The 27,038-nt window shown below is 43.7% G+C and overlaps 1 protein-coding gene across 6 annotated transcripts in view; it reads right to left on the bottom strand.

Moving 5' to 3' along the window:
* The window catches only part of NPTN (neuroplastin), a 73,831-nt gene that overhangs the window by 3,513 nt on the left and 43,280 nt on the right, over window positions 1-27,038 (bottom strand). For 4 of the 6 annotated variants that reach the window (XR_009263973.1, XR_009263974.1, XR_009263970.1 and 1 more), the window contains 4 exons: window positions 23,914-24,008; window positions 11,308-11,441; window positions 5,881-6,154; window positions 1,260-3,482 (listed from right to left, as the gene is read on the bottom strand). Coding sequence is in view for 1 of the 6 variants with exons in the window: in XM_058737106.1 (XP_058593089.1) it covers window positions 5,881-6,154; window positions 11,308-11,441; window positions 23,914-24,008 (503 nt within the window). In the remaining 5 variants the exon portion in view is untranslated. Of the gene's footprint in view, window positions 1-1,259; window positions 3,483-5,490; window positions 5,584-5,880; window positions 6,155-11,307; window positions 11,442-23,913; window positions 24,009-27,038 lie in introns of all 6 variants that reach the window. The other 2 variants (XR_009263972.1, XM_058737106.1) reach the window with 2 other exon arrangements.

Genomic DNA, 27,038 nt, shown 5'->3' with positions numbered 1-27,038 from the left:
ACTCTCAGCAGGATTCCACAAGGGGGCTTGGTGCACATGAAGCAGTTATGGAGATTACAGTCTCAGTGTAGGCATCTGCAGGCGCACACGTCAGGAGTAATGTCTGTCACAGGGAGACATTGCTCCACCTGGTCCTTCGAGGCAACGGAGAGGCAAAGCCACCGCCAGCACACACAGTGACTGGAGCAAAAAAAGATTAAAAAAAAAACACAAACAAACGAACTAACCACAAACCAATGACTTCTCAGCCAAACAACAGGCTGGCGACACACCAGTGTCCAACAGGATTCTACTACTAACAGTACGCTATTGAACAGGTACAAAGAACAAACTAAGAGTCGAGGACACCTGAGACATCAGTGTGCTGTGTATGCAGTGAAGATATACGAAGACATATCAGGACTGAGACACACGAGCCCGACCTAAATCTACCCTCACCACAACACCCGACTGCTCTCAGCATCCAGGCCAAGCCAGCTCAGCTACATGCTAGGAACTAAGCACTTCAGGGACTTAAAGGAAAAGACACAGGAGCAAACTTAGGATAGTTTTAGTGCTCTGGCTGTGTACCGGAAAACACAAAATTCTAAAGATAACTGACAAGACCACCACCAACCTACTCCCAATGTGGAAAGAAAAAGCAGGGGAGGGGGGACATCGCGATAGCCAAGCTACTCTTCTCAAAGCATGACGCTGTCGGCACCGACCCGAGCACTTTACACGCAAGCTTTTCTTTTGGTGGGGGGTTATGCCCTGCTGTCCGCCCAGTGGGGTCGTCTTCCAGCCTGACAAGCCGGTAACGTGCAAAGGGCCCGTCGGGGTTTTAGCAACAGCGGCTCCGGTGCAGCTGCCATGCCTGCAAGTGGGAGCGGGTGCTATTCACGCTAGTGTCTAAGCCTCACTTCATCTCTCTCCCCACATCCACCTGCACATTTACAAGAAATCGAGAAAAGAGCCTCGTGTCTCCTACTGTCCTGGACTGAGCCACTATCCGCAGCACCACTCTCCCTTTACAGGTCAGACAATAAACAACCTGACCCTAACAGGGAAACCAGGAGAGAGGGAAAGAACAGAACTACAGAAAAAAAGGTACAAAAATCAAAAAGTAAATGAGAATTGAACAGCAAACTGAAATCCAAATTAGTTGTGAAAGTGAATGAAGTAAACTTGAAGAAAAGTGTTAACATCATGAACTGTGCATCGTATAGACTGAAGCGGAGATTAAACAAACTCCAAAAGCATGCATATCGCTCACTTACCACCATGTTTTAAGGGTTTGATGCAATTGAGGGGGGAAAAAAAAGAAGTCATAGTAACCGACAAATATCAACATACCCCAAACCCTCAGGCCAAAAGATAGCTGCTTAAACAAGGGCTCCTCTCTTCACCTAGGCATTACTCACAACCACTGGCTAGACGAGAGGAAGAGGACTGGGGAGAAGGGAAACAAGATGCTTCTGGAATCCACCTCAGGAGAGTGAAGTTCCTGGTGGAACTGCTGTCTTCCCAACAGACGTACTCCGGCCCTCACTCCCCTAGATCACATGGACGTGTCATCAGGAAGAGTGCTCTGCGATGCCCGCTAAGGAACGGGTTACCTGACATGGTAGCACCTCCAAAAAGATGGCTTTCCAGTCAGAATGACCAAGAGGGGCCTGTCTGGTCAAAGCTCCTTGTTCACTGCCTTCATCTCACGGAGGATGGGCTTTTATAGTTTCTAAACCTGCTTACATTTTGCCTCATCTCAGCAGATTAGCATTAAACCAGAGACTGATTAACAGTTACTTCCAGTTTCCTTTCATATTTGGTCCTATTGTATTTTCTCCATAAGGTAACGGACTCAGAGGACCCCTAGTTAAGAGACAATGAAAGGTGTGTTTTGCATGTCATTCTAAAGATCACATTTCTTTACCAACATTCCTGATCTGTTGTAAAGCTTCATATTCCCAACTGATAGATTTTTCGGATGTCAGAATACCTCTTAATTGTAGAGTGTCTAACAGAGTTCGAATACATCAGAGCCACTAAAAATGGTCCCCCCAAAACCTCAGATCTCCATCAGTAACTTAGAAGAGTCCCTTTGAACTGCTTATAAAAATTATCTCCCTAACGTGAAAACAGAAAACTCTTTTTGATGCCACCACCGCTCTTCTTAAATCAGCTCCTACTGTTTTCACCTGCGGTCACTAAAACGTCCAGAACTGAAGGCACCAACCATGAGGCAGGTTCCCGCCTCATCTCCCCAGGTGAGTGGGGAGGGAGGAACTTGGAAGCACACACCAACCCCTCTGCTTCACTCAGCAGAGAACCAGCACAGAAGGTCTGCTCCAGGCATGTGAGCTGTAGGATGGATGGAAGGCTAGGGGGATGCTGGCTGGACCCACTCTTTTTAGAAAATTATCATGTAATATTTTCAGAGAATGTAGTCAAGTGAGGAGTAAGCTGAAAAAACGAAGCCCTTGTTTGTCTCCATGACTCATCTGTTCCTGAAAACACTGAAGGTAAAAGGTGAGATGCAGACCATCTATCTAGAAGACAACCAATCTACTGGGCACCGATCCTCAAAGAGACCACAGCAGGGGCTTAAAGGGACTTAGTGTGAGTTTTGCTTAAAAATGTTCTGAGTAGATGCCAGCAGACTAAGACACAGAGGCCTTTTTTCCCCCTCCCCCTAATTGGAAGTAGCTAACCCTTAACCCTAAGCATTTTCTATGTGAGAAATCTAAAGCAATCTTTGCCATTCTGGTGAAGCGTACTTGGAGTAAACTCTCTAAGTTCAAATCTGTGGTGTGTAGTTTTAAACTGTTCACTTAGTGCTTTTCTGGTCAGGGGCTGAGTTACCAAGAACTCACAGACTACCCGAATGTGAGTATTATGAGTTTTATATGAAATTTTTTCATATAAGAAGAAGTTCAGTAAGTCAAAAATAAATCCTAGGTCTACCTTGATAATAAAAAGTACCTATTTTGGCAGAGAAAGCATGTCAGGCATATTTAAAAAATCCATTTTCACAGTGGCACAAATAAGTCAACAGAGCCACAGATGGCTGGCTGATAAAAATCCATCACCTCTAAAACTCCCAATTCGTATCAGATACAAGGTACCTCTTCATTCATTCCACAAAGGAGTGCCCGCATCTCTCTATATGTAGACCTGGGGACAGGGTAGGTGAGGAGAAAGCATATGAGGGATGCATAGGAGTTGAGGGGAAACTGGCTGGAAAAAAAGCCACAGCATAAGGAAAACTCACTGAGGAACAATCAACTTTTTTTTTCTTTAATAATTCCAGGAGGACAAGAAATAAAGGGGCATAGGAGCAGGGAGGGGTTTGAGAGGAGGAGGCAAACAAAGGAGAAAACTCTGGGATGGAAATGCCAGAGCAAGGCAGGGAAGTGGAGTGGAGAATGGAGCCTGGGCCGCGCTGGCTGTCGGGAAGGGAGCAGAGAGGAGGCGAACACCGCAATAATTCCAGCATCCCAGGTCTGTTGCCCCAATTCAAGAACAAAAAAAGTAAACGCTGCTTGCATTACATTTCTTCCAAGAGATCAGAGCAAAGAGATTTTACTTTGCACTTACCCACGTCTTTTATGTAGGATTCTTCCACTGTCTATAATAATTTAGCTTAAAAGAAGTACCTTCCCTTCAGGAAGCTGTTCAGAAGATTTACTGGCCACAGAGGACTCCTCTACTCAACTGGCCACCACTTGAGTTCAGTAGCCATGGAGTTCTAGCTCTTTTAAGACAGCCACTTCCCTGGGCAGGTGTCTGCACTTGCCAGAACCAATACTAACCACTTCTCAAATCTAACCCAAATGTCTTCCAGACACGCTGGGAGAGCAACCTGGTAAACAAAGTGGCTTCCTACGAGGAAGACCGGAACCTCTGATGGAGACCAGCTAAGCCAACATATCACTCTGCCAAAAGAGCAGCACCCAGCCTCATCATCTTAAAATAAAAAATCAGGTCCTGAAGCCCATCTTTGCCCTTTCCTACCTGACTTTTTGCTTCTCCAACCTTTCCAAAGGGAAGGCTGAGCAAGGTGATATTTAGCAAAGCAAAAGCATTCTGAGGGGATGAAAAGCCCTTTGCAGGACTGAGGCATAACTGCTTCTAAAGAGCTGTGCTAGAAATACAGACAACTTCCCTTTACTCTCAGGCCTAAATACAGGTATTCTGCCTTGCTTGGGAGTCCTAATTTGTAGCAGGAAAGAGAAAAATCTAGAGAAAAAAGCATTATGCATATGTGAAAAATCCCAAGAATGCAGTTCACCTCGTAGAACAGCAGTTCTGTGCACCTAGGAGAAGGAATGTAAAAATCCCGGGGGCACACTTCTGTTGCAGGGAATCAGCTCATTTATTCACACAGGCCCATCGACTTCCAGCTGGCGTCCGCCTCACTCCTCGGTCTAGCTCACTGCTGGATGTACACCGGGAGGGGTTCTGCCAGGGCTCCCTACATGCGTTGTTAGTGTCAGCGACAAATCTTTTTGCCAGCCTCCCTAGAATACTCCCCTCTACTTAGTGCAGGCAGAGATTTGGAGGTGCTGAGAAGAAACGAAAAGAGGGGAAGAGGCTGCTGTTCTCAAACATGGCCTTCCAGACAGGCTGAAGCCACCAGCATGCCTTCAGGGCTGCATGACTTCTGAGGGAGCAGCAGATCCCCCTTACCAATTCTCCACAGACACACATGGTTGGGGCTGCAGTCCTGCTGGTCAGCCACGGGGACAAGGACAACTCTGTGGGGCAAGGCACAGGACCACAGTGCACAAGCACAGGCCCAGAACAGTCACACCAGAGTTGGCAACCCCACCATCACCCAAGGCCCGCCTCCACTGAACTTGGGCACACACCCTTCTCATCTAGTCAGTGATGAACAAGTGGGGGTAATCTCTGGCTGGCCGATTCATTTGCTGATGACGTGACAGGACAGGAGGGTGGGGGGCTAGTCAGAAAGCTGAAGGAGCTACTGATACAAGTCTCCAGCAGGAGCTGTCCCCTGACTGGAATCCCAGGGTTACAAATGGAATACCCAAAAAAAAAAAAAAACAAAAAAAAAAAAAAAAAAAAACACAAAGATTTCCTAGGACCTTCCTGATTGTAAGCATGTCCCCAAATCTAAGATCCATGTTCTTTCCAAAGCTTAATAGTTCACTGTAGTCCTAGTGCCGCTCTATCCACTCCCATCTCTGGCACTCCACCAGCCTGCGGGTGCCACCCTGGGGCCTGGGCTCCAGGTGTTACTGCTTAGCTATCTCTGCCTTAAAAGTGGGGGTGTGGATGGATCAGACTCCACCACTTTGTCTGTGAGACAGAAAAGCCAAATGCTAGGTGCCTGCTTCATCAAGAACCTTGAAAACCTATCAAAGGGACCAACCAAGGGAACCAAAGGCTGGCTTGTCCCAATGGCTTTTCTCAAGAACAGTTTGACTGGACTGGGGCAGTTACCTACAGGGGCTACACGAGGCAACCATGTGACAACCAATTAGATACCTTAAATCTGCCTGAAAGGCCAGGTGGCCTGCGATCTTGGGGTGGCTTCTAGGCTTGACTTGGATTCTCCTCAAGCTCAATCTGCCTGATGATCTGTATTGAAGGAGGACAGAGCTGAACAAAGAGACTGACAGCTGCCCGCTCCCCACATGGGGCCTGAAGGGCAGATGGGACTGGGGCTTGGAGAACACCCAAATGGAGGGACAGAGCTAATAATTATAGCTCTAGGTGGCTAATCTTAGGGGTAGGGATTAAGGAACCAGTATGAGAATTTTCCTTCTCTCCTTTTGGGACTGAACCCCAACATACTTATAGTCCTCTTTGGGTGCTTGGAAACCATCCCAAGGAACCAACCCCAACATTATAGCTATTTTGTAGGGATGCTCTTACCATCAGGAACTTCATCTGGCCTCTTCCTCTTCTCATACACAACAATGATCACCACCAAGATGATGATTTCAGCCAGAATTCCCAAAAAAGGCCAGAGTGGAGCCAGGTGGCTCCGTACCCTGAGGATGGTGACAACGGAGGCAGAGCCAATGGAGTTGGTAGCATTACATTCATACTCGCCAGGGTCTTCCGTGATCTGGAGATTCATGATGTTCAGCTCAGTATAATTTTCCTTGTTGATGATGAAGAAGCGGCCAGAGGTATTGACAATGTCCTGCTCAGGGTGGAGAAAGGGAGAACACACAGAGGTCAGAGTAGTTGAGTTCGTGTCCAAGATAAGGTGGCACTGTTCTCCATTCTTAGCAAGATCACTGGCTGGGATGAGGGAGCAGTGTCTAGGACCATCTTTGTCCAGGTAACTTGTGAGCCCTTCATTATTAACTTCCTTTCAATATCGACAACAACAACAACACATTAGTAAACTTCTGGTAGAGCCAGGTTAAGGCCTCCCCCACTGTTGGTCCTCCAGACTTCTCCAACTTCTATGAAGTGACTGGAAGACCTACTCAATCTAGAAAATGCTACTTCAAATACCATATGGTAAGAAACCGTAACACAGAAGGAGAATTGAGAAGGAGGGGTGTGACCTCCACGGTCAGGCATATATGCTAACCTCAGGCCTGTCTGATGACTTCAGAGTCAGGACATCTACTTCGCGCTTGGTGAATTCTGGGAAGTCTCCTTAAACTTCCTCCAAAAACAATGCTAAGAACTTGCTCCTAGTCAAGGCTAGAGAAATTCGTAACTGCCCTTTCCTTTCAGAATTACAGGGTTAAAGCAAAGTTTATTCAATCAATCAACTATTTACTAATGTATGCTACATGTCTTATATCCTACCAAGGGGAAGGTGAAATAGGGAAAAGTATGATACAAAAACGAACAAGGAGACTGACCTCAAGAGGGAACCTCAAAAGGGATAGTCATAGGAATGCGACGAGAAGCCCCAATGGAGGGCATGTACTGAATACTGTGGGGCAGAGTGAGTGGCCAGTGCCAGAAACAGTCAGGGAAAGCTTGACAAGAGCCAGCTTTTGCACTAGATTGTGGGGAGGAGAGGTGCTAAGTAGGACGGGAGTACTCCAGGCCCATGTGGGAAGGCGGAGGTGAGAGTGCATAAGCAGGGCTCTAGGTGGAGCTGGGATCCAGCAGGCTTATAGCACTGATCCCCTGGGGTAGCAGGAAAATGGACTCATGTGCCAGTTGTTATGCAACAACTAAAGTGTAATCAGAAATAGTAGAGAGGTGGGGCGCCTGGGTGGCGCAGTCGGTTAAGCGTCCGACTTCAGCCAGGTCACGATCTCGCGGTCTGTGAGTTCGAGCCCCGCGTCGGGCTCTGGGCTGATGGCTCGGAGCCTGGAGCCTGTTTCCGATTCTGTGTCTCCCTCTCTCTCTGCCCCTCCCCCGTTCGTGCTCTGTCTCTCTCTGTCTCAAAAATAAATAAAAAACGTTGAAAAAAAAATTTAAAAAAAAAAAAAAAAAAAAAAAAAAAAGAAATAGTAGAGAGGAAAGGGGAAGATAATCCCCAGAATGATGTCTAGCTATAGCATACAATCGTGTCTGCAGTTGAGTGTGGGTATGCCTGAAATGGCAAACTCAGCCTTCAAAACAAGTTATCCCATGAAGCTTCGACTCGAGGACTTGGAAAGCTGCCAACTTCTCTCAGCCCCCCCCCCCCCCCCCCGCTCTACCGGCTCACTAATTCCATGTTTTTCACTTATAATCAGAAATGATTATTGTCTTCTTTGATCCACAGGCCTTCACTAAGTATTTTCTGAATACCATTATATGCAAGAAACTTTTAACCTTTTCAATCAATGCATAATAAGATACTGAGTGGAGACTTGTCCTGTTGCTACAGAATTGATGACTAAGGAGAAGCATCAAAAGTACCCTATATTCTTGGATGAAAGCACAGCATAGGGAATAGAGTCGATAATACTGTAATGACGTGTAAGGTAACAGATGGTGACTACGCTAATCGTGGTGAGTGCTGCATTATGTACAGAACTGTCAAATTACTATGCTGTATACCTGAAACTAATATAACATTATATGTCAACTATACTTCAATAATAAAAATGTGTACATTTTTTTTAAAAAAAGGATTCAAACACCATTAACTTGCACTTAGGAAGCGTTCACATACATTTATGACTGATAGTGACTGATACTTAGGTTTCAGTATCAAGACTGTATCACCTTAGTCATTAGATATTCAAACCTTCTACAGTGTTGGTGATTTTTCATCTCACCTGTCAAAGACTAAAAATAATATATGTAAGTATGCCACCATATAATTGTGCTTCTGGCTACATTTCCATATATTTCCAATTTTTAATTCATTCATTTTGGAACTGTACTATGTAGTGTGAAAAGATCATGATAGCTTTGTCTTTATTATGGATTAATCCTCTTATCATGATAAAAAGGAACTCTTGGTTTAACCTTTTTAAGGTACTACTTTTTATTAGTTATTATTTTTGAGAGAGAAAGAGACAGAGTATGGGGGGGGGGCAGGAAAGCGGGGGGAAGAGGGGCAGAGAGAGACAGAGTATGTGAAGCAGGCTCTCCGCCGACAGCAGAAAGCCCGATGCTGGATTCAAACTCATGATCATGACCTGAGGTGAAGTTGGACACTTAACTGAGCCACCAGGCACCCTGGTTTAATGTTTTTTATTTGAATTTCACTTTCTGTGATGTTAAGATTTCCACTTGTTCTTTCTATTTATAGAATTTCACTATATCTTTGTCCATCATTTTTGTTTTAACACTTTTATATTATTTTGTTATATGTAGATTATCTTAAACAACATATCATATTTTTGTTTCTTAAATCTGCCTTTTAAGGAGGATACCTAAAACTTTGTATTTAACACGACTGTAATTTTTACATTTATGGTCAGAAATTATGATTTACTTTAAAAAAAAAAAAGGTACCTATCTCTTTAAAAGAAAAAAAAAAAAAGGTTCAAACAAATCAGGGGGCAAATAGTCCTGCTAGGGCTTACTACAAGGGAGTCCATCAAGCTACCTTACCCCTCACATGACCACATCAACCCTCACCAATCTATAAAAGAGAAGACAGGATTAGAGGTGACAGGAAGAGAGTTATACTTGGCATTGCATGCAGCTTCCCACCCTGCAGCTGAGTGGAACAGGCACCAAGAGAATCACTCAGGCTGGGGGTGCCAAGAAGAAACTATCTTTTTCCAGTAGGTATTTGTTTAGGCAGGAGACCGGCTGATGTGCCGTATGCCTCTCAATCTTGGAAAGGGCTATTTGGAGATCTGAAGGCAGAGTGGCCTATACTCCCAGGATTTGAAGAGCCATGATGTTCACGTTTCCCTGATAGGGTTGGTTGCCTTCTGGGTGAGAAGACCCCAGCAGTAAAAATCATCTGTGGCCGGAGCTAAGCAGGAAACAGAGATTTTGGTTAGAGTAGACCTCTAATATCTGAGAACTGGTCCTATAAGAACCAACACAAGTTCTTACAAGATCCAGATCTGGACACCTGCCAACGCAGAGGCCACAGAAGTAGCAGCCAAGAAGCAGTGGGCTATAGGATAAGTCAGATGAGCCATACTTGTCCTCTTTCCCACTCCATACAGAAGAAAAACCCAGAAGACAGAATGAAGACAATCCTCTGCTCCCCTTGCAGCCTAGGGAAAGGGGATGAGAGAGAAAACTGGAATTTTGGATTGGGCTGGACTAAATTCTTTAAAAACAAAGAGGTCCAACAAAGTTCTGGGATCTGTCTAGAAAAGGGATCTGTACTGAAATTAGTGTCTAGAAAAAAACTGAAAGCATTTTATCTTAGCCCTCAACCAAGTTTAGACTGTTCGACAAACTGGTTTTCAAAGGCATCAACCTAGAAATTGCTTTTCTTTTCCCTACCCCTCTTTCATTAAAAGTGTTCTGTTTCCCAAACTATTCACAGCTTGAAAGCAACAAGAAGTAGTAATTGATTTCAAAGGTTCTTCACAATGTAACAGATAATTAAGAGTTCATGGGCATGAGGGGCATCTGGGTTGTTCAGGAGGTTAAGTGTATGACTTCATTTAGTGGTTCATGAATTTGAGCCCCGTGTCAGGCTCTGTGCTGACAGCTCAGAGCCTGGAGCCCACTTCAGATTCTGTCTCTGTCTCTGTCTCTGTCTCTGTCTCTCTCTCTCTCTCTCTGCCCCTCCCCTGCCCACACTCTGTCTCTCAAAAAAAAACCATAAACAAACAAAGAATTCATGGGTATGAGAAGAAGAGGAGATGAAAATATCCACTGAGGAATCCCAATCTGCTTTGGCAAAAGCTCAAGGGCTCTCCTACCCAGATACCAGGAGAGAAATGGGCATTTGCTTGCCAGCACTTTAGAGAATTAAATATTTTGTTGACTTTTCAGGGCCTGCTCTGAAAATAACCTCTCCCTTCCTCATCACGACCCCTTATTAGTGGGTTTCTGAAATCTAGTCATCATTGTTAATGTCAGAGTCCTTACCACCACTTGACATATCATTATTGAGAGATCCTAGAGTGGGAAGAATTATGGACTGGAAATTTAAAAAAAATGGATTTGACCCTTCCTTGGTTTTGTCACTAATTCACCTTGGTTAATAATGCAACCTTTCTGAAGAAGCAGATTAGATTATCTCCAGGGTCCCTTCTGATTCTGATGATTGACAAAGAGGATGCCTGAAAAGTACAGTGCAGGGCATGCAAGGCCTCAGGAGAGGAGGAATGTATGACACCCTCTCACAGAAAAAGAGACTGGACAAATGTCACGAAATCAGAGAGAGAATGAGAGTCTAACAAATATTTGACTCCCCTAACACCATCAAGAATCATCCCACAGATTGAAAAAGATGTCTTCTTTGACCTTTTCTGGAGCAGATACTGTCAGATTTCCAATGTCTAAGGCTGCTCCTGAGGCTCATCATGTTGCCCCAATTCCTAATCAGTACTTTCTGTGTCCCAGGCATATACTAGTAATTGCCCTCATTGCCTTGTCTTTCCAAAAAACAAGAAAGGTATGTTAAGACTACACCAAGAACAATATTTTCTTTAGGACAGATGCACTAGAATAATAAAAAAAAGTTTAAGATTGGGATTAGCTCTTTCAGCTTCTTGTCTTGAAGGCAAACCAGTCAAATCGCTTAGTAGACAAACAGCTCTAACAGATCACGTAGGGATTCCAGTGCTGGACAGAGACTGTCAGTGACCTCCAGATTCATAACGTTCATGACTAGAAAGGGTAACTGGGGCCATGCCATTATGGCAGGGGTTGCAGAAACTGGTCCAGATGTTTGGACCTCCCCAGGAGAAACTCCAGCAACCACAGAGACCCAGGTATAGAGAATCAGGGCTGCCTCCTACTCACCATGGGCATACCATTCTCCTTCTTGCGCCAGATCCACTCTGGGTGCGGGTAGCCAACTGATTTGCAATACATCATGGCATCTTGCCCTTCATTCTTGTTCTCGCTCCGTTTGTGGCCAGTGATGTCAGGAGCAGCTGTGAGAAAGAGTGTTGAACAGTTATCATGGGAAGCTATTCTGAAGAGGATACAAAGGCCCCACCTACTGACTCAGAGCCCTGCTTCTAAGATAGCCAATCTTTAGGCCCGTCCTCATATTTATCTTTGATAACATGCATTTCAGGTCAGAACAGAGCAATGGAATCAAACCATGCCCTACCTCCCACCCACCAAAGCAGCCAAAGCAGATACCAGGATTGCTATATGTGAAGTTCTGCTATTAATACAGGTGGCTCTCTAACCTCCTGGAAGAGGGGGCATAGGCTCAACTGCCCTAAATTAAAACATCCTTAAAAAAAAAAAAAATGCAAACAGAAGCTATTATCATCTCCTCTTCCAGTCATGGTTTTTTCATGCCTGAACTAATAACAATTATGGATTATATCAAATGTCATATATTCCCTTAAGGAAATGAGAGATCTCTAAGGTCAAACATTTAAAATCAAGTCAAAGATTGCAAGGTATATAAAAATAATGAATGCCTGGAGAAGCTATCTGATGACTATCAATGGGCAAGGCTCTTCCAGGAAAGAGGGAATCCAGCAAATCCATCTTCACAAGAAACGAATAAACAGGAAATTCAACCAGTGTCCCAAGAGATTTTATTAACAGTTTAAGAATCTGACCTGTACACCTGATTTGCAGTAATCTCAATAAACCCAATCTTGGGGGAATTTCTAGACATGTTAGACGCTGCTGGTCTTCTCTGCTTTAAGGGATCACTTAGGAAGAAATAGACAGCACCTGTGGTTTAAAAATTAGATAAGTTTCAAGGATCCAGGAAGCCTGAGATGGGGGCTAATTCTTTGAATTTAGCCTCCTTTGATCTTGACAATATTTTCTACCATACCTCACCAGTTACAGTAAGTAATGTGAAAGCAATAAAACTCAAAGTAGGCCAGATGTCACGCAGTTGGCCAAGACAGGAAAGAGAAATCAACAGGTCTGGTCCAAATTCAAGTTTTGCTAATTCTTTAATTATTCTGTGCTTCATTTCTACACCCATTATCAAATGGAGATAATCCTAGCCCCTGCCTACATCCAGGGGCCTTGGGTAGGAAAGATTTAAAACACTCACTTTGCAACTATAAAAGCCTGTACAATTGTATTATATCATGGGCTTATCCCATGTTCCCCCTCAAAACGGCCTGTTTTTTCTTGGCTTAAAACAAATCCAAAGTTCTGCTACTTCTCAGACTGTGCTTCCAAGGCCACCTCCAGAGGCACCTGGACAGAAATGGAATGAATGAGGTCCCAAGCTGTCTCTATCACCACTGCCAGCCAAACTGAAACCTGCTCAGTACTACACAGTGTGTGGTGTTTTCTATCTAAAGAGGAGGTTTTAAAGGAAATGCCTTTTTGTTTTTTCCAGGCAGACTTCCTCACTGCAGAAGGGAGTGGGCCAGGCTGGCTCCATCTTACTGCCATGTCACCAGATTTCTCCCAAAGCCACTTGGTTACTGCTCAGACCTACTGCTCCCCCTGTCCCCCTTTCTCAGAGCTTTCTTCAGTCAGTAAAGAGTGAAGAACATCTTAAGTCCTCCAAGGAGCAAGCTCCATGGCAATACACGAAGTAAAACACCATCATGGGGAGACACAGCAAGCAGGACTACCACATTTTGCTTCTAGTTGTATTTCATTCATCTGACGAAGACTTGTTGAGCACCCACCACATGCCAGATACATCACTGACTAGTGGGGGAAGGTCTTTCTACTGAGGTGCATTTTCGCACAGTCATGAAGAACACTAAGGGAGGAGCACACTCCTGTATCTGTGGGAAGAACACTCCAAATAAAAGACAAAAAGCCTTGAGGCACAGGTGCACTTGTTATGTACAAGGAACGGCATGGAGGAGTTTGGCTGAAACACAGTAAGCAAGCCAAAGATGGTAGGAGATGAAATCAGAGTGAATGGAGCCCAGATTGAATAGGACTTTGCAGGCCACTGAAAGGACTTTGGCATTTACTCTGAGTCAGCTGGGAAGCCACTGGTAAATATCAAACATAGGTATAAAATGATCTGCATGTTTTAACAGGCTTCCTCTGGCTACTATGTAGATGACTATGTGCAATCAAGACCATTTATTTAAGGGAGCTATTAGAGTAATCCAGGCAAAGGAGAGGGTGGTTTGGATGAGGGCGGTAGCAGTGAAAGAGATTCTGATACATTTTATAGGTTGAGTTAAGGTATTTGTTAATGGAATGGATGTGGGATGTGAGGAAGAAAGTCAAGGATGACTCAAAGGTTTCTGGCTTGAAGAATTATAAGAATGGAGTTGCCAGTTACTAAGATAAGACTACAGAAGAACCAGGTAGTTTTTTGTTGGCTTGCTTTTGTTTTGTTTTTGTTTAGGAATGGAGCAATGGCTGTGGTAAAAACCAGGAGTTCAAAGTTGAGGACATGTTAAGCTTAAGATACATCTTTAACCTCCAAGTGAAGCTGTCAAGTAGACAGCTGAGTATCAAGTCTGAAGCCCAGAGGAGTAGTCTAGGGTGAAGATATAAATTTTAGAAATCAGCTTATGTGTGACATATTTTTCCATTTTCCTTTGCCCCACAGAGAATACCCACTCTAGCCCAGTTAACTAATTCCAATAGTACTGTGAATTCAGTACCATCAGCTTTTACCTTGGGGACTCATCTCAAGGTTACACATTAGAACCACCCAGAAGGCTAAAAGTCGATCCGGTTTATGGCACCATGGCCTCCAAGAAAGTCACTATTCTGTGCAAACTGGTGCAGCCACTCTGGAGCACAGTATGGAGGTTCCTCAAAAAGTTAAAAATAGAACTATCCTATGGTCCAGCAATTGCACTACCAGGTATTTACCCAAAGGATAAAAAGATACAGGTTCTAAGGGGTACATGCACCCTGATGTTTACTGCAGCATTATCAACAATAGCCAAACCATGGAGAGAGCCCAAGTGTCCATCAATTGATGAATGGATACAGAAGACATTTTACACACACACACACACACACACACACACACACTGGAATATTACTCAGCCACCTAAAAGAATGAAATCTTGCCATTTGCAAAATAAGTCAGAGAAAGACAAATACCATATGATTTCACGCATGTGGAATTTAAGAAACAAAACACATAAACATATGGTGGGGGGAAGAAGAGAGATGGAAATAAACCATAAGAGACTCTTAAAGATAGACAACAAACAGAGGGTTGATGGAGGTGGGTAGGGGATGGGCTTAGATAAGTGATGTGTATTAAGGAGGGCACTTATTATGAGCACTGAGTGTTGTATATAAGTGATGAATCATGGAGTCCTACTCCTGAAATCAATATTGCACTGTATGTTAACTAGAATTTACATAAAAATTTGAAAAGAAAAAAAAAGTCAATATTCTGAAAGGATGCAGACTAGAAGGCCAAGACCTGAGGAGAGAGATGGGGATGGTCTTCACTCCTACCTTGGTGTTTAGGAGAACACTACTTCTCCTTTTCATTCATCTACCTTGGTGTTCTACAGTGGCTTCTATTTATAGATGTGAACATGCCTTAAAGGCTACTATGCACAGAGATTATCTAGGAACTTAGCTACCCCATCACACTTCATTGGTCATATTTACATAGAATAAACCTACAGGAAAGAGTTTTCAATGGTTAGATCTGTTGCTTTCTCCTCAGCTTAGCAAAGAATACTGAGTGAAGCCCTGATTATTCACCCTTAGGATGGTGGGAGTGTCACTAGTATTCTGAGCAGAGAGAAAATTAAGCCACATCACTCTATCCTTAAGGGAGTGATTATAACAACTATCACTTTAGCCTCTGGGTCAATGAAAAGTTTTTTCACTTCTCTCTTTCCTTTATGGTAACTGCTCAATCAAAAATCACATTCCTCAGTTGGTAGCCACACTTGTGAACATAGCATGATGCACAAACTTGTCAAATCACAAAGTTGTATATCTGAAGCTAATGTAACATCTTATGTCAACCATAGTCAAATAGTAAAAAAAAAAAAAAAAAAAAAAAAAAAAAAAAAAAAAATGTTGGGGAGGGGGACAAAAAGAAAGCAAGCCTGTTCTTGTCCTACCAGCTAAACAAGACAGTGGAACCAAAGCAAGAAATGAAACCAGGCTCTCAGAGCACATGTAAAGCACTGGTCAGAGAGCAGAGGGGCCCTTAGGGCTCAGCGTCCACCCATGGTGGTTTTTAAATAGTCTCCAAATTCTTTCATGTTCTTCCCTTCAAAAGGTGAAGTGTAATAGCTCCCTCCCCTTGAGCGTGGGCTGGACTTAGTGGCACAATTCTCATGAATGAAGTAAAGCAGAAATAAAGGTATGCAACTTTGGATAGTTCACAAAGCCAGTGTGGCTTTCTCCTTGCTCTCTCTCGATCACACAATCTGGGGCAGGTTAGCTGTCATACTGGGAGGCCACTCAAACAGCCTGTGGAAAAGGCCCACACAGTGAGGAATTGACCAACAGCAGCCATGTGAGGCAGCCACTGAGGACACAGATCCTCCAGTGCCAGTCGAGCTTTCAGAAGACTGCTGCTTGCAGTCACCCCCACTAATCTGCTCCCTAATTCCTGACTCACAGAAACTATGAGGTAGTAAGAGTTTCTTGTTTTAAGCCACTAAGTTTGGGGGGTCATTTAACAACCCAATGAAGAAAGAAAATATTACCCCATTTACATAAAAGAAAACTCAAGTTTGGAAAAGTTATTTAACATCTAAAATTACACTGCTAGTTAACAGTGAAGCTAGAAACAAATTCAGGGTTGATCCAGAGGCTATGCTTTTTGAACTTTACATACAGAAAGGAAATAAACCAAACTAGAACAGAGTCCATAAAAATAAAAATATACAGTATGCTTTACAACATGCATAACAAACTGTCCAAGTGTTATCTTTGCTTGTAGAGGTACTGGAACATTCCAGATCTGTAGTGGACTGATTTACCTGTCACAGTTTAACTACTCCATACACTATAACATAAGTAAAAAAGCTTTGGACTTTAAGTCAGAGGAATTTAGGCTCTAATGAGACTACTACTCACCAACTGAGTAACCTAAGGCGGATCATTTAAAGTCCTTTAAGTCATTTAAGTTTCATTACTCACTTTTGTAAAATAGTAATATTCACATACCTCACAGAGGTCTTGTGAGGATTAAGTTATATCTCTGTATCAACTAGAGCTCGGGGTCAAAAATAAACATTTAAATTGACCTATTAGTAGTCAGGGAAAGGAAAGGCTAGGCTTAGACTCTGGCCTTTGAGTTCTAAGAAATCAAAGAGATGCTGATTATTATGTTCTCTGTTTGCCGACACAAACAGGATTTGTGCTTGTAACTCCAGTAAGGTTTAATCAGGTCAGATACTGGACAAATTTTTATTAATGGCCTATTTATTTATATTAGTTAACATGCCTTATCTTCTGTGGGCTTGCCACTTAATAAGGAACTGCTTAACCAGGATCTGCTGGTCTGAAGGTAGGTCTGAGGAGTCTGACACAAATACCTTACTTCCCTTTGCCCTCTCAGGGAGGCAAGGAGGAAGAGAGAGACTTTAAATTTTTTTTTTTTTTAACGTTTTATTTTTATTTTTGAGACAGAGAGAGACAGAGCATGAACGGGGGAGGGGCAGAGAGAGAGGAAGACACAGAATCGGAAGCAGGCTCCAGGCTCTGAGCCATCAGCCCAGAGCCCGACGCGGGGCTCGAACTCACGGACCGCGAGATCGTGACCTGAGCCGAAGTCAGACGCTTAACCGACTGCACCACCCAGGCGCCCCGAGAGAGACTTTTAAAGAGCTCACAGACCCACTTGGGAATTAACTGGCTCTCTCCCTTCATTAGTCACATACTCTAATGAAATTAGATAATGGATAGATATCCTTCCAGTATCCTAATGAATGGCAATACAGGGGCTCCAAAAGAGTCTTAGTTCCCCATCAACACCCAACCCAATTTCATTATCTGGGTCTGTGGGTGAGAACCACCTCATGCTCCTCAATACCTTCTGTTGCCTGACCAGCCTACACTCAGAGCAGAGCGTCCAGCTTCTCTGTCAGACTGGTGGCTGTAGAAAGTGTCCACTTAGGCAATGGAGTTATGTTCACCTGAAGCTGATGTTAAATACAGTTAAGCACGACAGAGCCGAGAAAGGGGTCATGGTATGGAGTTTCTTACATGGACTGCTTCTTTGGTGCTCACTTTTCAAAGCAAATTCATAACCTCACAACTCATTTTCAAAGAAACTCTATCCTTAAAGGTGTCAATGAGTACCCTGTTTCTAAGTAAACATACTATTCCATATGATGATCTCATTGCTTCCTTTATGTAGCCTATCAGATCCCAAAGACACCTCATCTTGCTGTAGGCAAAATTAAGAGGCTTGGCTGAAGAAGGCAGAGATAACAGCAAGATTTACTGTTGGGGCACCTGGGTGGCTCAGTCGGTTAAGTGTCCGACTTCGGCTCAGGTCATGATTTAAGGGTTCATGGGTTTGAGCCCCGCATCCGGCTCTGTGCTGACAGCTCAGAGCCTGGAGACTGCTTCAGATTCTGTGTCTCCCTCTCTCTTTCAAAAATAAACACTAAAAAAAAAAAAAAAAAAAAAAAAGATTTACTGTTAAGCCAAGAGCTAAGCCCAAGAAGCAATACGAGACTGGTCAGGATGGAAGCAAGGATGCTGGCTTGTGGCTCAATAAGCCTTCTCTACACAGAGTAGATTCATCATCAACTGTAAAGATTAAAGCAGTCTGGGACTTGTGCTGCCTTCAGCAGATGAGGCTTTTCCCTTTCCTGCAGGAGAGAGCACTGAGTGGGTAGTAACTGAAGTCTCCTCTAAGACCATGATTCTAACCTTGGCTATATGCTATAATCACCCAGAATGCTCTGAATAAAGCCTGATGTCAGACCACATTGCCTACACATTAAATCAAGTTTGAGAACCACTGCTTTCATACCCTTCCTCGCACCAGTGTTTGAGACAAGGCAACTGTAAGAAGGAGTGTCCCCTAAGACAGGGAGATGAGTGGAAGTATGGGGAACACTGAGGTGACATTCTCAAAGTTGAGAAGGTGACACAGCCGCTACCATGAGGAAAAGAAGCTTAGGGATCATTTTCCTTTAATAACCCAACCTCTCATTTGTATCCATATAAGGGAACTACAGACTGCTGGAGCCTTACAGGACCTCCAAGACCATCTATCTCATCCTGCTTCATCACATGCTTGTGGAAGCTGAGGCCCAAGGTAGGAGAGCAAACGGTTAGGGCCACAGCAAGTTTAATGGCAGGGCAGGATCAGAATCCGATTCCTCTCTCAGTCCAAGGCCTTCTAACTGTTATATGCTGCACACAGTAACATGGCTTAGTGTTCAGGAGCACAGGTGAGAACCCACGTTCCACTCTTTACCTGCCACACCAGTTAAGTCATCTAATTCCCTTGAGTCTCCATTTTCTCCCCTGGAAAGTAGGAATAACAACAGCATTTCCATCCAAAAGTTGTGAAGACTACTGGGAGGACAGAAACAGCAGTGCACCCAGAATGGCGCCTGGCATAGAGTTAATGTGCAATGTTAGCCATTCTTATTCTTATTAATGAAGGCCAGGGTAGCACCATGAAAAGAAAGTATAGGTATGGTTATCTGGGCTGAAGTTGATGCTCAAAGTGTTCTAGAAGCTTCAAGGTATTATTATTATTTTGCTCTCGAAGACTTTTCAAGTATGGGCAATTCTGAGTCAGAACCAGCTTTGCCATCAGCTCTGACCTAAGGATGTCACAACCTCTAAGCGTCCTCACCTACCAAACTAGCTGCCTATCAAACAAATAAATAACCATGAGAACAATCTGCATGCTAAAGGGCCATACAGATGAAAGATATGTATTATTACTCTTAATAATATTCGGTGTCATCACCATGAGGTCCATCTCGGCCAGTCTGAACTGTAATATATCATTTGTAAGGCCACACAACAGAGGAGGAAACAGGGATGCCAGACAAGGTCACTTAAGAGATCCTAACATTTAGTCATAATATTAAAATACAAAAAAACTAAGAAGTATGGAGGGAAAAACAAGATCAGTCTTAGCTCTGGTACCCCCAAAAGACTGAAACTCACCCGCAGTGCCCAGTGAGCAGGAAGAGATAATGAGCCTGATGAGACCCGAGACCCAGACCTTCGTAGGGCTGGGATGTACCTTTCACAAGAGGCAGTAGCATGTTTGTTGCAGAGGATTTGATGACCACCAAAATCTTTTTCTAAAAACAGAATAAAATTCCATTTCCTTGTTTCTTGGATTAATCAAAATAACTGAACAAAGAGGATGGGGTTTAGGAGTCATGAGAGGGATTTCTTCCTTTTTGCAGATTTCACAGACATTTTTATGTGGTTTTTTTATGAGCACATTTTTTTAATTTTAGAAAAGGAAGAAAGGGGAAGCGGGAGAGAGTAAGAGTTAGAAAGGTTAAAGAATTACAGGAATAGAAAGTTCAATACTTATCCAATCACAAATGCTCTGTAATGAGCTGGGGACTCTCTGGAAGACATAAACCTTGAAGAGTCAAAAAGCTGGGGAAAGAGATGCCTCCCCAGAGTTATCTAAGTGGATCCCCAGAGAGGCTGGGCTATGGGGCAGAGGTCCCACTAAGGTCTAGTCATTGCTGTTTCCTCTCCCCTGGCCAGCCCTGCTCCATCTTTCACCTCCAGCATCTGCTCAGGTCACCTGCTAGATACCTAAGAAATGTAATCCTAAACAGTAACAGTATCTTCCTGTTTACACTGTGCCTCATTCTTGGCCTTTAAGAAAAAAAAAAGTGAAAGAAAAAAACCCTACTTCAGACGCAGGGCCTTCCCTACTACACGTAGATATTACCATCCTCAAAATTCCTTTCTTGACAGACTAAGGTGGAAAACATTGCCACCTCAGGGCTGTTCCAGGACACATACCCCTCCCTCGGATTCCTGCAGCCTTCTTTTCTCTTGCACACAAGTAGCTCAAGATGTGCTGATCTGCTGCACAGTGCCCAGTTCTGGCCTAGTATAAACCCTTCACTCCCCACAGTGCTGAGCCCAAACAACACCCCAGGGAGGAAGTGCTGAAATGCAATAGAAGCCAAATGGGGAAGAAAAGGACTGAGTGCAGAACAGGTGCTGAAGAGATCTGTCTGGTGTAAATTCTATTGCCCTGACACGCCGAGTTAGTTAAACCACAAAGAAGACGCTCAAGACACTCCTTTCAACAGAGGTCACTCATGTTCCTTAAATCTCTCTCGAGTACAACCACCTCTTACCTGTATTACTCAGATTTTTCAAGTCTTTATAGCTATAAAAAGGTAACTGTCTCTTACCCACCATAGAGGCACCAAGGAAATAAAACCAGAGTTTATATGAAAATGCTTTGGGAATCAATCAACCTCTCTCTCTCTCTCTCTCTCTCTCTTTCCCTCTCCCTCCCACCTTGGCTCCTTCTCTCTTTCCATCTCCCTCCCTCCCTCTCTCTCAATGCAAGGCATTGGGTTGGCAACCACAACCACCTACCTTAGAATATGATCCTGGGGCACCCCCAGGGTGGCTTAACCACCTGCGGTGGCTTAGTCAATTAAGTGTCTGACTCTGGATTTCAGCTCAGGTCACTACTTCATGAGTCGTGAATTCAGGCCCGAGTCGGGCTTTGTGCTGACAGTGCAGAGTCTACTTGGGATTCTCTCTCTCCCCCCTCTCTCTGCCCCTCCCCCACTCACTCACTCTCTTTCTCTCTCTCTCGAAAATAAATAAATAAACTTTAGGGGTGCCTAGGTGGCTCAGTCGGTTAAGCATCTAACTTTGGCTCAGGTCATGATCTTACAGTTCATGGGTTCGAGCCCCACATCAGGCTCTGTGCTGACAGCTCAGAGCCTGGAACCTGCTTCAGATTCTGTGTCTCCCTCTCTCTCTGCTCCTCCCCTACTTGCACTGTCTCTCTCTCAAAAATAAACAAACATTAAAAAAAATTTTTTTTTAAAGAATATGATCCTGGGCCTATAGCAAATCTTTTTGAAGCTAAACAGAAAAACTCAAATGTTCAGTCTTTTCCATACTAAACTAAGGATCACCTGTAAGACATTAAATGTTCACCTGTCTTCTATCCAGGTATTAGGGGACAGAAAGGAGAAAGACTGGAATTCCCTGTGAATTTTCTTGAGAGACTAACATATCTGTCCAAGCTAATCACAGCATATGCTTAGGATTCTATGAAAGAGAATTTTCTTAAGGTCTACTCCTTTAAAACCAGGATAGCACCACCTGCCCAATCTTCCTCGCAGAGCTGTTGTCAGTAAAATGCAACAGCACACATCTCGCGCAGTCACGATAAGATGCCATGGAATGTTTTAACTTCCTCTGAAATCACTCCTGCTTGCAGCCTCCCATTCTCTGCCCCCCAGCCCACCACCTCCTATCTGCTAAAGACAATGTGAGGAAAGATGCTGCCTCAGGGGCCACTGAAGCCCACCTCTCAAGCAGCCAAGCCAATGGGAAACCTCCTCTGTCTCTACTCCTGAAAGTGCTGCTAGAAATCATTAGAGCCCAATCAGCACTATCACAGGGAAGCCAGGACTAGGAACTGCATGTAACCATCCTTTAGGTTTGGGGAGGGTGGCTAACTACACACACCACTTTCCCTCCCTCGCCCATCCTGCTACCTCCACACTTGGACGCTGTGCCAAAGGCTCAGCCTGGAATGCTGCAGGGCCTCTGGTCTCTCGTGGAGGAGTAAAACATCTCCCCATGCAGGCCAGCTCACCCAGGTGAGGAAAGATACATGGCAGGCTTAGAGAAAAGGCGACTTCTCACACCTTCATCCTCATGTTGAACAAACATGCCATCCTTCAAAAACAGAGATAAACCCAGATCCCTCCAAGAAAAGCCCTGAATTAATCAAAGCCCCCATTCTCTGGCCGGTGTGGACTACTACCAGGCCATCGTGACTAAACCCTTTCAGGCATTTAGAATTCAACGTGGCAGCTGGAAGAGACACTGGCTGTCCTTACATCAACTTACAAATTAGGGCTGGGTCACCAAGACACTACTTTCATTTAATAACAGATCATTGAAACTTGGAATCTAAGCCTTTCTTTAATCTGAATTTCTAGTCTTCTAAATATTTTAAGAAAGATCTGATACTTGCTATTATAGGACCTTCCCATTTACTAAATTTATCCCTCCAGCTGCTAAGGATCACCCAAGGATTTGAAGAACAAATCCGTATCCTACCTGAGCAAAATAAAGACTGAAAAAAATCTGGGGCACCTGGGTGGCTCAGTCGGTTGAGCGTCCGACTTCAGCTCAGGTCATGATCTCATAGCTAGTGAGTTCGAGCCCCGTGTCGGACTCTGTGCTAACAGCTCAGAGAGCCTGGAGCCCACTTCAGATTCTGTGTCTCCCCCTCTCTCTGCCCCTCCCCTGCTCATGCTCTGTCTCTGTCTCAAAAATAAATAAAAACATTAAAAAAAATTTTTTTTTAAGCATGAAAAAAATTTAAAAACCCTCATTTCTTCAGTCTGATCTCAAACAGCAACCCCACCTCCCCCTGGTCATTTTATAAAATGGATAAACATGGGATTGAGAATCAAGATCTGGGTTCTAATGCTAGCTCTGCCACAAACCACTCTGTGAGCCAGAGTTCATGGCTATACTTTTCTGGGTCTCAGCTGCTTCTTTGAAATAACACAGGAAAGCTGGGATTCATGATGTTAAGTAGCTTCAACTTTTACAGTTTTCTTGGCCCTTTTGGGAACTTTTAGCTACAGCTGCATCTTTAAGATGCCATGCACCCAGAGTTTCTATTAAAATTCTAATGAATGGGGCACTTGGGTGGCAACAAACTTCAGTTCAGGTCATGATCTCACGGCTTGCTACTGTCAGCGCAAAGCCCACTTCAGATCCTCTGTCCCCTTCTCTCTGCCCCTCCCCCGCTTGTTCTCTCTCAAAAATAAAACAAACACTAAAAAAAAATTCTAATGAATTATCCACAAATAGTTTATGTTCACTCTGCACACTGTACTTTGCCAAATCCTTCTGGCCCATCGGAGATCTGTGTAATAATATTTGTACGGCACTATTTGCTCGAAAACATTTACATAGGTTGAACCATACGAAGCTGCCAACATTCAAACTTTTACCAGACAAAAACAGCAATTTCATATGGTTCAAACTACTACATTAACTTATTTATTCCTCCTTACAACCCCACGAGGTAGATTTTGCAAATGAGGAAACAGGAGCACAAAGAATCTAATAACTTGCCATAGTCACACAGCTAACAGATGATGGGGTTTGGATTTAAACCTGGGCAGCTGAACTCCTGAGCCTGTAGTCCTACCATAATGTTATATTGCCTCCCATAATGGGAACAAGAACAGCTTGAAGACTGGGAGTCCAGAGCAAGGTAGTGTCTCAGAAGGAGAGTGAGAGGCTCACACTGTAGCCTCTGTTGGGCTGTACCTTTCACTTCAATGGTGGCATTTGCTTTAGGAGCACTGACAAAGTGATATACACAGTGGTATTCGCCTGAATCCTCAGCTCTCGGCTTATTGATCCTGCAGAGATGAGAAAAAAAATCAAGTAAGGAAGCTGGGAACAAATATACAACAAAATATACAACAAAAGAGGAATCAAGAGGGTAACCAGGGACTCTCCTCTCCAAACTGTGTCCCTGAATGCAACTCCCCTCCTCCTAACTAAAAGCAAAAGCCTCCCTCCATGAAACATTAATGCTTTACTCCTTACTGGGAGTAAGATAGAATACAAAGAATGATACATGGTCTCTAACCTTAAACAAGTAATCAAAATAGAGGGCTGTACAAAATACTATGGACTATATTTAGATATTGAGAATGGAGCCATCACCAAAAACTTTTTCCTCACCTTGTGGTTCTAGTCAAATAAATAAGAGCAGAAAAAAGCAAACCTTTTTCTGTGTTTCCCTAAAGACCCTTGTTCTTCTCATCTTGTTCTTCCCACCCTGTATTTCAGTAGCATGCCTTTCAATAAGTCTACTCACCAACAGGACCCAAGGGATAGTTAAAAAAAAAAAAAATCTGCCATCACAGCACCCACCGCAGAGAGGCAAATGCACTTTTAATGCTTAAGTGCAGCTAAAACTCCACAGCACTGCATAATCTGTCGTACCCTCACCTCAGCCACTTTCTAGCCCTGCTGCGCTCTTTTCAGTTTTTCAACGTGTCACACTCGTTCCTATCTCAAAACCTTGACACAAGGGGCGCCTGGGTGGCTCAGTCGGTTGGGCGGCAGACTACAGCTCAAGTCATGATCTTGTGGTCTGTGAGTTCGAGCCCCACATCAGGCTCTGTGCTGACAGCTCAGAGCATGGAGCCTGCTTCTGATTCTGTGTCTCCCTCTCTCTCTGCCCCTTCCCTGCTTGCTCTCTCTCTCTCTCAAAAATAATAAACATTAAAAAAAAAAAAGTTGAAAAGAAAAAAAGCCTTGACATGAGATGTTCCTTTACAGAGAATAGTTCCCATCAATCTTAGCCTACTTTTGCATCAGTCTCGGCTCACATCACTTCTTCCCACCCCCCAATCTAAGTGACATCCCCTCCATGATATTATCTCTAATACTACAATGTCATTCTTCACAAGCATTCACCACAACATGTAATTATATGTTTATGCAATTGTTTGATGAATGTCTAGTTTCCCAACAGAACAAGTTCTATGTGGACAGGCACTGTTTATTTTGTGAACAGATCTACACCCAGCTCATGGCCTCGCTGGAATATAGCAGGGGGATGAATAAATAAACGAGTAAATGATGGAGTGAATGTAAATTCAGAGTGCATAGCTGTGCAGAGATCCCAACCAAGGTAAGTAGAGGGACAAGGAGGACTGTAGGAAGTGTGTATGGCCAGAACAGCACTTCCTCTGAATTCACAAGGTGATCCTTAACAAGCTGTCTTGCCCCTAATGACCAACTTCACACCAGCTCAGCACACTATGGCCTACACACACCCCCAAACATATGCAGTAAGGCTGGTGTGTAATTACCGAAAACAGAGAAATCCACATCTGATAACCATTATACAGATCCTGCTCTTTTACTCAGTGGTTAAAACAGAGAACTTGCAATGGTCAAAGCTCCACTGCACTAGTTAATGCCTGAGAAAAACTCAGAGAAACCTTGACCACTGAGTGGCCGAACATATTTATCCACCTTACTGTTCAATCGCAAAAAAGAAATACGGGTTACTAGACCACGGATGAGGAGAGACACACAGTCTATCCCCAGGACTGTCTCAGCATACCCATGGCAACCTAATATTCTAAGAGGAACTGCCAAGAGTCTTCTAAACCTCATACAAGTGGCTCTTCTTAAACCAATATCCTCCCAACTGGAAAACAGACACAAGTCAGCTGCTCTTAGCAAATGTTCCACAGTTTGGAGAAAGAGCAGCAGCTGTATCTTCAGAGCTCAGACTGACTCTAAGTTCCTTGAAAAGACTTAGAAAGATGACTCCCAAGCTTCAGCCCATGCCTATGGGCTCAAAATCTCCCTACAACATTCCCGTCAACTAGCTACTGGGAAACAACACAAATGGAAAACGTCCCCTACAGCTGAGCAGGAGCAGGGTCTGAGACTGGCTCCATGGCTGACCAAACTAACAGGTGGCTCAAGGGCTCATCGGCTGGGTTTTTTTTTCCCCACAAAATGTGGGAGAACACAGACTCCTTGAAAAACGGACAATGCAGAACACTCCTGGAGAGCTTCAAATAAACTAAGAGGAAGAAGAAAAAAGAGGAAGAAGAGGAGGAGGAGGAGGAGGAGGAGGAGGAGGAAGAGGAAGGGGAAGAAGGGGAGGAGGAGCAAGGGGGAGGAGGAGGACCAAGGAGGAGAAGGAGGAGTAAGGGGAGGAGAGGGAGGAGGAGCAGGAGGAGCAGCATTTTATAAAGTCAGGCTCAAATTTATAGTTACAGTTCAAATCTATATGGGTGACATAGTACAAGACACAAGAGAAACACAATTGGATGTCTGGTACCTTGAAAGAGTTGTTAAAAAATACAAACTTGTAAAACTAAGAAACAGACCAGGAATATATATATGCCTTTCATTCCACCAAACACTTCTATTTGATTAACGTTTTCCAAATTATGAGAATACAGCTGAGGCTATATTTCCAATTTAATATGAGAAGAAACTACAGTGGAGACAGATTAGCTTGCCACTAAAATGGCAGGGGAAAAAAAAATGACCTAGATTCTAGAAAGTCAGAAGACATGGAACCAACCCTTGCTTCTGTAATTTACTAGATACAGTATTTGGCCTGGAAAACAGTCATTACTCTTGGAGTTTTAGCTTCCTCACTTGAGAAAAGGAGGAGGATCCAGAAATGAATGTGGGTCAATAAATAAGGGGTATGAAAAGATCTCAATTTTGCAAAATACTGCAGAATGTCCTTGCTACTACTGGGTACACAAGTCTTCCTGATCTCACTCGAGTGCACTCTTTCTTCTCACTGCATAATCCTTCCAAACAGGATTAGCCGATCCTTTTCGGGATTAGGTTTTAAACACAAACTATTCTGAAAGGTGAGGTGCCATGTGTTCTAGATA

This window comes from Neofelis nebulosa, chromosome 7 (genome assembly GCF_028018385.1).
Source record: "Neofelis nebulosa isolate mNeoNeb1 chromosome 7, mNeoNeb1.pri, whole genome shotgun sequence".
NCBI lineage: Eukaryota > Metazoa > Chordata > Mammalia > Carnivora > Felidae > Neofelis > Neofelis nebulosa.
The sequence above is the reverse complement of the archived record's forward strand: the minus strand, read 5'-3'. Positions and strand labels throughout refer to the sequence as shown.